General features: G+C 42.8%; 1 protein-coding gene across 1 annotated transcript; it reads left to right on the plus strand.

Annotated features, from left to right (window-relative positions):
• The first annotated feature begins 326 nt into the window (after positions 1 to 326).
• On the plus strand, positions 327 to 12,025 carry LOC106564353 (uncharacterized). Its single transcript, XM_014130448.3, has 4 exons — positions 327 to 478; positions 3,930 to 4,033; positions 9,634 to 9,720; positions 11,679 to 12,025. Exons 1-4 carry the CDS (start codon positions 439 to 441, stop codon positions 11,832 to 11,834), a joined length of 387 nt encoding a protein of 128 aa, XP_013985923.1. The 5' UTR covers positions 327 to 438; the 3' UTR covers positions 11,835 to 12,025.
• The last annotated feature ends 466 nt before the right edge of the window (positions 12,026 to 12,491 follow it).

The following is a 12,491-nucleotide window of genomic DNA, read 5'->3' on the forward strand; positions in this document are numbered from 1 at the left end:
CCTTCTAATAGAGTTTCAGAAACTTGTAGAATCTATGCCAAGGTGAATTGAGGCTGTTCTGGCACGTGGTAGACCAACCGTGTATTAAGACACTTTATGTTGGTGTTTTTTTTATTTTGGCAATTATTTGTGGTATTGCTAGCGAAAAAGGAAGTCAGCTTTCTGATCTTCACTTTGAAGAGTGTGTGGTTCAATACACATGTATAAAATACCTTACACGACAACACTCCCCCCCCCAACCCCCCTTCCCCGGGCTCAGATCCAAACCCAGAACCTTGCCAACCACGCCCCTTCCCCTCTGCAATGGCAACCAATCAAGCCAGAGGCAATGGGTAGAAAAGAGCAGATGTTCTGTGCTATCCAACCAGGACCAAGTTAACTACACTGGCTTACAACAGTTGCTTTATTATCCATTTCTACCTTTTGACTGAGAAGAAGATGAGGGTCATCAATATGGTTCTTCTGCTGGTTTGTGCAGGTAAATATATGGGTCTTCCTTTGTGAAATATGGGTGAAACGTCAGGAAAATTAAATATTGAAATCCAGCTTTAGGGTAAGTCTGTTTTAATTCCATACATGTTTGCCCATGGAAGAAGTGTTCAGAAAGTAACATTTTGGCCCTGAGTGCCAAAATATTCAGGAGACAAAGGTGCTCAAAGTTGACCTATTTTGCATACCCAACCATACCTGAGACATCCATGTCTTCATCACTGGAAAAGGTAAACGGTTGAGTTTGATATAATTCAAAAGCTTACAAAGTGTTGTCAATCTACAGTATTTTATTATGTCTTGAATATTTTTTTTATAAAGAATTGTCATTTTGAAAACCGTTAACGTCAATTATCTAAAAACGCTTCAACTCTGATTATTTTCATATTCACATATGTTGTAGCTTAGACCCTTTCTCATATCTGAGCTTTTTGTGTTGTGCCCACCATCGGTTGAGACACAACATGCTCCTGAATACAGTATTGGTGTCATTTCAATCATAGAAATATAATTCATAGAATGGATCTATCCCTTCAGACCACTGCAATTTAGATGGTAAACAATTTACATTTTAATTGAATTGAAATTTTTACTTCTAATTCCTCCCACAAAGATGACCGCCGGTCCACCCGCCGCCTAATGTCAACTTAAATGGTCATGTCTATTCTGGTATATTTTATGATTTCAATAGGTGTCCTATGGAGGATTGACAGTATAATTTAAAACAACAGATATTCCCATTCAATTCAACATTCTCTGATGTGTGGACCTCCAACGATCTTTGTGGTACCATTTGAACATTTCAATTTGATTCACATTTTAGTGCATTTATCAGCCAAAAGATAATATCCACCATATCCACAAGAGCATGATGTGTTTCAACCGATGGCGAGCACAACACAAATACCTTAGATCATGTAAAATAGGGTCTAAACTACAACATCTGTGAACATGAAAAAAATTGAAGTTTACACGTTTTAGATCATTCATATTGAAAGATAAAAAAAGAATATATATATATATATATATATATATATATATATATATATATATGTCACGTCCTGACCAGTATAACGGTTATTTGTTATTGTAGTTTGGTCAGGACGTGGCAGAGGGTATTTGTTTGACAGAGCGTGTCCTAATGATATCACCTGTGTTAGCGTTTATTACTAGTCCTGAGGTGCGTGCTAGCTGTCTGGTGAGGATAGTACCAGCACCACGCACCAAGCCTCCAGTTTGTCAGCCCAGTCCAAGTCGTCCTGTTCCTGCTCCCCGCACTAGCCCTGAAGTGCGAACCCCTAGTCTGGCACGTCCAGTACCAGCACCACGCACCTGGCTTCCAGCGCGTCAGCCCAGTCCGGTATGTCCTGTTCCTGCTCCCCACACTAGCCCTGAGGTGCATGTTCCCAGGCTGATACCTCCAGTACCAGCACCACGCATCAGGCTTCCAGTGCGTCAGCCCAGTCCGACTCGTCCTGTTCCCGATCCCCGCACTAGCCCTGAGGTGCGTGTTCCCAGGCTGATACCTACAGTACCAGCACCACGCATTAGGCATCTAGTGCGTCAGCCACTCGCCAGTCAGGAGTCGCCAGAGCTGCCCGCCAGTCAGGAATCGCCAGAGCTGCCCGCCAGTCAGGAGTCGCCAGAGCAGCCCGCCAATCAGGAGTCGCCAGAGCAGCCCGCCAATCAGGAGTCGCCAGAGCGGCCGTCTGCCCCGAGCTGCCAGAGCGGCCCGTCTGCCTGGATCAGCCAGAGCAGCCCGTCTGCCCGGATCAGCCAGAGTGGCCCGCCGCGCCGGAGCTGCCAGAGTGGCCCGCCGCGCCAGATCTGCCAGAGTGGCCCGCCGCGCCGGATCTGCCAGAGTGGCCCGCCGCACCAGATCTGCCAGAGTGGCCCGCCAAGCCGGATCTGCCAGAGTGGCCCGCCTGCCCAGAGCTGCCAGAGTGGCCCGCCTACCCGGAACCGAGGGGGTCTGCCTGTGACCCGGAACCGAGGGGGTCTGCCAGTGACCCGGAACCGAGGGGGTCTGCCTGTGACCCGGAACCGAAGGGGTCTGCCTGTGACCCAGAACCGGGTGAGTCTGCCTATGACCCAGAACCAAAGGAGTCTAGCAGCAACCCGGAACTGAGTAAGTCTATTAATGATCCAGAACTAAATATAAGTAACTGTGTTTCAAATGAGTCTGCCGACAGTGTGGAATGGAAGAGTACTGCCTACGATCCGGAACGAGGGGAGTCTGCCTACGGCCCGAAACGGATTAAGTCTGTCTGCATTCTGGAGGACAGTAGGCCGGAGCCTGAACCACCACCTGTATAGGTGGGTTGGGGAGGGGGTGTGTAGCACAAGTGCTGTCGGTGACGGCAGCCACCCTCCCTTCCCTCCCTTTAGTTTAGGGGTATTTTTTGTTGTTGTTGTTTTGGGTTTTGTTTATTTATGAGGTGCATCCGGGGTCTGCACCTTTGGGGGGGGGGGGGGGGGGGGGGGGTACTGTCACGTCCTGACCAGTATAAGGGTTATTTGTTATTGTAGTTTGGTCAGGACATGGCAGAGGGTATTTGTTTTATGTGGTTCGGGGTGGTGTTTTTGTAGAAGTGTATTTGATTTATGTATTCCCGGGGTTTTTGGGCACTGTTCCTTGTTAATGTATTTCTATGTTTAGTCTAGTTAGTTGTATTTCTATGTTTAGGTTAATGGGGGTTGGACTCTCAATTGGAGGCAGGTGCTTTCTCGTTGCCTCTGATTGAGAGTCCTATATATGGGTATGTGTTTGGTTTAGTGTTTGTGGGAGATTGTTTCTTGTTTTGCCTGTGTGAGCCTTACAAGACTGTTTTGTTGATCGTTCGTTCTTCGTTTGTTGTTTTTGGTGTTCTCTTCATTTCAAATAAATATCAAGATGAGCAAACACATTCCTGCTGCGTTTTGGTCCTCTATTCCAGATGACAACCGTGACAATATATATATTTTAAAATAGCTTTTCGGTGAAATATATATATATATATATCTATATATATATATATATTTTTTTATTTTTTTCTTCATTCTATGAATTATATTTTTTTATATATTTTTTTATCCCCAGAAATGATAAAATACTTGACTGCCCTGTTTGTAAGCTTTTAAATTATGTTAATCTCAACCATTTAATATTTCCCAGTGATGAAGACATGGATGTCTCATGGTATGGTGGGGTATGCAAAATGGGAGAACTTTGAGCACCTTTATCTCTTTAATGTTTGGGCATTCAGGTCTAAAAAGTCACTTCCTGAGCAATTCTACAATGGACAAATATGGAATTGTTCAAATCAAAAAGTGGCGCTGTCAAAAAGTGATTGAATCCAAATGGAGTGACCATTTAGCTATTGTAAAGAAGTCACTGCTTTTCAAAAATATAATAAAATGACAACGCTAATATAATCCTCTTGTTTGGTGGGGGGGAGTAGCCTTTGCTCAGTCCTTCAAGTCACAAGGTGGGGGGAGTCTGAGAGAGGAGGAGGCGGACATGTGGGGGAACTACCTAATGGACAGAGATGACAACCATGCTGAGGTAGAGTTGGAGACTTTTCATTGTATTGTATTAGTGAGTACCAACAGCAAACATTTTATTTGTAGCCCTGGACAAAAACACCTGATTCAACTCATTGAGGGCTCGATGACTAGTTAATAAGTTGAATCAGATATGCTTGTCCGGGATACTCAAGGACCTTAGTTGTGAAACACTGCCCTACACAATACCCAGCTGGCACATTTGGTTTGTTGGAAGGTGTGGGAACGTATGTTTTTGGTTTAACATTGGATGTGGGAAAGAAGCTATATTTTTCCTGACCAGTAAAACAGAACATTGTCTGTTCTGTGATTGTTTATTTTTAGGTTGCAGGGAGGTTCTAAGAACGTTTTATTCTGGTTCTGTTACGGGAATTAAGTTATCAATGTTCTTAAACCGAACTTCAATTAAACTACTCAGTCTGCCCCCCCAGACTGTGTAAGATTCTGGTTGAATGAAGCAGACGGAGAACCAGCCTACAAGGGTCAAAACGTTTATTTATGAGAGCTCTGAAATCCTTACAATGTACAAAGCCTTTTATATTAACACACACACACACACACACACACACACACACACACACACACACACACACACACACACACACACACACACACACACACACACACACACATAAACTTACATCAGTAGAGAACTCCACCAAGCTTTAGGCGGCTGTATTTTTCCACAGTACACATACATTCCTTATCAAACCTTGCCACCTGTCTTCTAATCTCCTGCCAACTAAGCAGTTCCCAGGCCGTTGTTTCTCTCCCTAACTTAGGGAGGCATCTTCTCCTGTTCCTTTCCCAAGGTCGTCTTATCAACTCTGCCCTGCTCATTTTGAAGTGGTAACAGTGTCTTAGTTTTAAACAGTCTACTCACCCACAGCCATAGCCTTTATAATTTCTAATACATTTCAACAGGTTATATGGTTTCTGAGTGAAATCATTTAGTCAAACCTTTAATCATTTAATTTCCATTACATGTTCCTTTAATGTTTTTCTGGGAGGTTATATTAATGCTTTGAGAAGGGAAATTCTATGTTATTTTTAGGTTTTTGAATAACTTCCTTAACTTTCACTAAATGTTTCAATAAGACTTTTAATAACACTGCTAGCTTATTTCTTTGAACTCCAAGCACAGATAGGACACATGGAAATTCCTTATTCATTAATTATGCAAACACATGTATTTTTTATAGTAACACGGCATCTCTTTCAATGGAATTAGTCCACTGAGCCACCAGGATGGAGCTAGCATGCCATTTTTTGTTTACACATTCAAAGCTGTACATTTTCATCTATTAAAATAGACCCCATTTCAAAGGAAACAAGCACTCATTAAGATCAGGTGTGGCCAATTAGTGGGCATGGCCAACACAACTTTACAGTGAAATGCTTACTTACATGCTCATTCCAAACAGTGCAGAGTTAAAAAGCAATATTTGCTAAATAAAAAAGGAAATATACTGCTCAAAAAAATAAAGGGAACACTTAAACAACACATCCTAGATCTGAATGAAATAAATAATCTTATTAAATACTTTTTTCTTTACATAGTTGAATGTGCTGACAACAAAATCACACAAAAATAATCAATGGAAATCCAATTTATCAACCCATGGAGGTCTGGATTTGGAGTCACACTCAAAATTAAAGTGGAAAACCACACTACAGGCTGAGCCAACTTTGATGTAATGTCCTTAAAACAAGTCAAAATGAGGCTCAGTAGTGTGTGTGGCCTCCACGTGCCTGTATGACCTCCCTACAACGCCTGGGCATGCTCCTGATGAGGTGGCGGATGGTCTCTTGAGGGATCTCCTCCCAGACCTGGACTAAAGCATCCGCCAACTCCTGGACAGTCTGTGGTGCAACGTGGCATTGGTGGATGGAGCGAGACATGATGTCCCAGATGTGCTCAATTGGATTCAGGTCTGGGGAACGGGCGGGCCAGTCCATAGCATCAATGCCTTCCTGTTGCAGAAACTGCTGACACACTCCAGCCACATGAGGTCTAGCATTGTCTTGCATTAGGAGGAACCCAGGGCCAACCACACCAGCATATGGTCTCACAAGGGGTCTGAGGATCTCATCTCGGTACCTAATGGCAGTTTGGCTACCTCTGGGGAGCACATGGAGGGCTGTGCGGCCCCCCCAAAAAAATGCCACCCCACACCATGACTGACCCACCGCCAAACCGGTCATGCTGGAGGATGTTGCAGGCAGCAGAACGTTCTCCACGGCGTCTCCAGACTCTGTCACGTCTGTCACGTGCTCAGTGTGAACCTGCTTTCATCTGTGAAGAGCACAGGGCGCCAGTGGCGAATTTGCCAATCTTGGTGTTCTCTGGCAAATGCCAAACGTCCTGCACGGTGTTGGGCTGTAAGCACAACTCCCACCTGTGGACGTCGGGCCCTCATACCACCCTCATCCAGTCTGTTTCTGACCGTTTGAGCAGACACATGCACATTTGTGGCCTGCTGGAGGTCATTTTGCAGGGCTCTGGCAGTGCTTCTCCTGCTCCTCCTTGCACAAAGGCGGAGGTAGCGGTCCTGCTGCTGGGTTGTTGCCCTCCTACGGCCTCCTCCACGTCTCCTGATGTACTGGCCTGTCTCCTGGTAGCGCCTCCATGCTCTGGACACTACGCTGACAGACACAGCAAACCTTCTTGCCACAGCTCGCATTGATGTTCCATCCTGGATGAGCTGCCCTACCTGAGCCACTTGTGTGGGTTGTAGACTCCGTCTCATGCTACCACTAGAGTGAAAGCACCGCCAGCATTCAAAAGTGACCAAAACATCAGCCAGGAAGCATAGGAACTGAGAAGTGGTCTGTGGTCCCCACCTGCAGAACCACTCCTTTATTGGGGGTGTCTTGCTAATTGCCTATAATTTCCACCTGTTGTCTATTCCATTTGCACAACAGCATGTGAAATGTATTGTCAATCAGTGTTGCTTCCTAAGTGGACAGTTTGATTTCACAGAAGTGTGATTGACTTGGAGTTACATTGTGTTGTTTAAGTGTTCCCTTTATTTTTTTGAGCAGTGTAGTTACTCAATAAAAACAATAACGAGGCTATTTACAAGGAGTACCAGTACCAAGTCAATGTGCAGGGGTACGGGGTAGTTGAGGTAATATAGTATGTGCATGTGGGTAGGGGTAAAAGTGACTAGGCAATCAGGATATATAATAAACAGAGTAGCAGTAGTGTATGTGGGAGTGTGTCTATGTGTGAGTGTGTGTGCAGTCAATATGCATGCATACGGGGGGTGTGTGTGTGTGTGGTGTGTGTGTGTGGTGTGTGTGTGTGTGTGTGTGTGTGTGTGTGTGTGTGTGTGTTGGACTGTCAGTGTAGTATGTGCGAGTGTGTAGATTGAGTCTAGTGAGTGTGCATAAAGCCAGTGCAAGGGAGTCAATTTAGATAAATAAATAAATAACAAAGGGGTTCAATTTAAATTGTCCAGGTAGCTGTTTGATTAACTGTTCAGCAGTCTTATGGCCTGAGAGTAGAAGCTGTTCAGGTGCCTTTTGGACACAGACTTGGCACTCTGGTACTGCTTGCCGTGGGGTAGCATAAAGAATATTTTATGACTTGGATTGCTGCAGTCTTGTACAATTTTTAGGGCCTTCCTCTGACACCGCCTGGTAAAGAGGTCCTGGATGGCAGGGAGTTTGGCCTCAGTGAACATACATAACAAGACAGCACGGCATGTATGTTTTTAGATAACATTCTCTGAACGTTACTAAAGTTTATGTTTTTTATGGTTTTCTTAACATTCTCTGAAAGATTTGAGAACATGACTAAATAGAACCATGAAAACAACTTTAGGAAATGTTATGCTGAAGTACTGTCACGTCCTGACCAGCAGAGGGAGGTATTGTATTAGTTTTGGTCAGGACGTGGCAGGTTTTTTGTGTGTTAAGTGTTGTGTTGGTGATTAGGACTCCCAATTGAAGGCAGGTGTGATGAGTTGCTTTTGATTGCGAGTCCTATATAGGAGTGTGTGTTTTTCTTTGGGGTTGTGGGTAGTTGTTCTTGCATTGCGTTTTGTGTGCCTGCAAGACTGTTCCTGTCGTGAGTATCAGTTATTGTTTTTCCCTGTGGATGCTTTACTTTTGTTTATGAACCTGCTAGGGCTAGGGGGCAGTATTGACACGGCTGGATAAAAAACGTACCCGATTTAATCTGGTTACTACTCCTGCCCAGTAACTAGAATATGCATATAATTATTGGCTTTGGATAGAAAACACCCTAAAGTTTCTAAAACTGTTTGAATGGTGTCTGTGAGTATAACAGAACTCATATGGCAGGCCAAAACCTGAGAAGATTCCATGCAGGAAGTGGCCTGTCTGACAATTTCTTGCCTTTCTTGATTATCTCTATCCATTACAGAGGATCTCTGCTGTTACGTGACACTTCCTACGGCTCCCATGGGCTCTCAGAAGGCGGCAAAAAGCTGAATCGTGGCTTTGCAGGCTCTGGCTGAAAAAAAGTAGCGCGTTTGGTTAGTGGCTGGTTACAGTACTGTGAGACTCAGGCGCGTGCCCGAGTCGACCTCATGCTTTGTTTTCTTTCGTCTGTTTACCTAAACTCAGATTCCCGGTCGGAATATTATCGCTTTTTTATGAGAAAAATGGCATAAAAATGGATTTTAAACAGCGGTTGACATGCTTCGAAGTAAGGTAATGGAATATTTAGAATTTTTTTGTCACGAATTGCGCCATGCTCGTGACCTGTAACGGCTGTCTTCAGAAATGGACCAAGGCGCAGCAGGTATGTGAATACTCATCTTTAATTACAAATAAGGAGTAAAGCATCCACTTAATAAACTATGAGTATCCACATTCCCGCTGCGCCTTGGTCCATTTCTGAAGACAGCTGTTACAAGTACTGAAATTCCCACAGAAGAACTGTGTTTCTTAACATTCTCTGAACTGTTTGAGAACATTCCCGATGTCAAACCAGTTGGAGAACGTTCCTAGAACATTACCAAAATGTAAATGTAACCATGTTTGAACTTTTAGGAAATGTTACGTTAAAGTATGAAATTCCAAGATTTTTTAATTTTTTTTGTGAAGTTCCTTAAATGTGCTGAGAATGTTCCAAAGCCAACCCACTGGGCACACACTGATTGAATCAACGTTGTAGCCATGTCATTTCAATTAAATTAACATGAACCAACGTGGAATAGACATCGATTTGACGTCTGTGGGAAGCAACTATCCTGCACCTTTCCCAGAAAGTTGTGGGAAGGTTGTTTGCAAAATAACCAAAGGCCAATAACCCTCTCACCAAGCTCTATGAAATATATGGTTTTCAGAATGTTATGTGCTAGCTGGGTAGCCTAAATAAATTGGGGTTGCATGTGGTAACATGAAGATGAAAAAAAATCCCAACTCCTTGTAACCCATTGTCATGCCAAACATGTCAAGACAGCAGAAACCGACTAAGCCTAGTGATGCTTGTTTTAATTAATCCCAAAGAAAGAAAGAAACGTGTATCAAGGTTTATGTCATTATTTGGTGGTACCATTTTGCCATGTCATATTTAAGTAAATACCTGGTTATTTTTGTAGCCTAAAATGTCTCCCTCTCCCTCAGATCAAAGCTGTCCTTCCAGGTGTCTGCTTTGTGTGTAAGAAAATCATACACAAGGTCAAGTCCAAGCTGGCTGGTAATAAAGACAGGGTAATGATGACAGATTGCTCACCTTCCCGTTTACAGTCACAGAATAATCTCACTTTAGGTTTAATTAACACTCTTTAATAAATATCATGCAAATATTAACTTTGTAGTTTTAACACACCAATCTCATCACTGTGCAGTATAGTATAGCCATAATAAAGCCTAGTCAGGGTCATATTGAAATTATTGAGTTACCACTTTATACTGCAACAGTTGAAGTCGGAAGTTTACATACACTTAGGTTGGAGTCATTGAAACTCGTTTTTCAACCACTCCACAAATTTCTTGTTAACAAACTATAGTTTTGGCAAGTCGGTTAGGACATCTACTTGGTGCATGACACAAGTAATTTTTCCAACAATTGCACACAGACAGATTATTTCACTTATAATTCAGTGTATCACAATTCCAGTGGGTCAGAAGTGTACATACACTAAGTTGACTGTGCCTTCAAACAGCTTCGAAAAGTCTGGAAAATGATGTCATGGCTTTAGAAGGTTCTGAAAGGCTAATTGACATAATTTGAGTCAATTGGAGGTGTATCTGTGGATGTATTTCAAGGCCTACCTTCAAACTCAGTGCCTCTTTGCTTGACATCATGGGGAAATCAAAAGAAATCAGCCAAGACCTCAGAAAAAAATGGTAGACCTCCACAAGTCTGGTTCATCCTTGGGAGCAATTTCCAAACACCTGAAGGTACCACGTTCATCTGTACAAACAATAGTACGCAAGAATAAAACCATGGGAGGACGCAGCCGTCATACCGCTCAGGAAGGAGACGCGTTCTGTCTCCTAGAGATGAACGTACTTTGGTGCGAAAAGTGCAAATCAATCCCAGAACAACAGCAAAGGACCTTGTGAAGATGCTGGAGGAAGCAGGTACTAAAGTATCTATATCCACAGTAAAACGAGTCCTATATTGACATAACCTGAAAGGCAGCTCAGCAAGGAAGAAGCCACTGCTCCAAAACCGCCATAAAAAAAGTCAGACTACGGTTTGCAACTGCACATGGGGACAAAGATCGTACTTTTTGGAGAAATGTCCTCTGGTCTGATGAAACAAAAATAAAACTGTTTGGCCATAATGACCATCATTATGTTTAGAGGAAAAAGGGGGAGGCTTGCAAGCCGCAGAACACCATCCCAACCGTGAAGCACGGGGGTGGCAGCATCATGTTGTGGGGGTGCTTTGCTGCAGGAGGGACTGGTGCAATTCACAAAATAGATGACATCATGAGGATGGAAAATTATGTGGATATATTGAAGCAACATCACAAGACATCAGTCAGGAAGTTAAAGCTTGGTCACAAATGGATCTTCCAAATGGACAAAGTCCCCAAGCATACTTCCAAAGTTGTGGCAAAATGGCTTAAGGACAACAAAATCAAGGTATTGGAGTGGCCATCACAAAGCCCTGACCTCAATCCTATAGAAAATGTATGGGCAGAACTTAAAAAGCGTGTGCGAGCAAGGAGGCCTACAAACCTGACTCAGTTACACCAGCTGTGTCAGGAGGAATGGGCCAAAATTCACCCAACTTATTGTGGGAAGCTTGTGGAAGGCTACCCGAAACGTTTGACTTAAGTTAAACAATTTATAGGCAATGCTACCAAATACTAATTGAGTGTATTGTATGTAAATTTCTGACCCACTGGGAATGTGATGAAAGAAATAAAAGCTGAAATAAATCATTCTCTCTAGTATTATTCTGACATTTCACATTCTTAAAATAAAGTGGTGATCCTAACTGGCATAAGACAGGGAATTTTTACTAGGATTAAATGTCAGGAATTGTGAAAAACTGAGTTTAAATGTATTTGGCTAAGGTGTATGTAGACTTCCGACTTCAACTGTATATCTCTGCAATTCTCACAATGTTATGTAAGCAAATTAATTTGTGTCACCAATGACACAAACTGACACATTCTGTTTGTGATATAGGTCTTTATTTTTACTTGCAGGATAACATCGCTGCTAAACTGGACTCTATTTGTCTCAGCTTGCGGACGCTCAAAGTCATCTGCAAGAAACTGGTCAAAAAATACAAAGAACAACTGATTGATGCACTTGTCAGTGATGCAAGGGTTGCCTGTAAAAAATTGAAGCTATGCAAATGAGATACCATTAATCCATGACTGCCCTGGTCACGGGTCTGAGCATACATGTTATGTCCATTTCTTTCAGATGAACACGCTGTCATAGCTTAGCTTTACATTATTTTCATACACAACTGTCTGGATGGAATGGCAGTCTTTAAAGTCACTTGTATTGCTAATGCAATTTTCATTGAATTAAATACTGAAACATATTCAAAACGGTCTCCTTAGTTTTACAATAAAACCCTTGCTATTTATGTATACTATCGCACTGGAATGCAGTCTACAAAAAGTGGCTTTGTGTCTCCCTTTTGGACCCTTTACATTGGAAAAATCAACCTGTGAAATAGGGATCAATTCGTATTGTGGAAGATTCAAGTTATAGCTCGATTGAAATTTAAAAGCAATGTTCCCGCATCCACGGAGACTGCATTTATCAATAAACTATGCATATGTCGGCTCAATCAGAAATTACCTTCACATTTTAACATGGATCTTCTGCAATACTTCCGCGATACGGATTGAATCCAGCCCTCAACTGACAAATGGTATATTCAGTGCTATCAGAATATCACTATAAATGTAGCTGAGGAGAATGAGGGCCAGCTCTCCTATAATCAGTATTAGTCTTCTGCTGGTTTGTGCAGGTAAATATGTGGCCTTTCTATTTTGAGGTAA

The sequence above is a fragment of the Salmo salar genome, chromosome 01, assembly GCF_965601325.2.
Source record: "Salmo salar chromosome 01, fSalSal1, whole genome shotgun sequence".
Lineage (NCBI taxonomy): Eukaryota > Metazoa > Chordata > Actinopteri > Salmoniformes > Salmonidae > Salmo > Salmo salar.

Bases quoted from the DNA above. Each gene is read 5' to 3' on its own strand.
- LOC106564353 (XM_014130448.3), top strand. From the start codon at position 439: ATGAGGGTCATCAATATGGTTCTTCTGCTGGTTTGTGCAG. The intron at 479-3,929 runs GTAAATATATGG...GGGGGGGAGTAG, and splicing joins TCTTCTGCTGGTTTGTGCAG to CCTTTGCTCAGTCCTTCAAG. The intron at 4,034-9,633 runs GTAGAGTTGGAG...CCTCTCCCTCAG, and splicing joins GAGATGACAACCATGCTGAG to ATCAAAGCTGTCCTTCCAGG.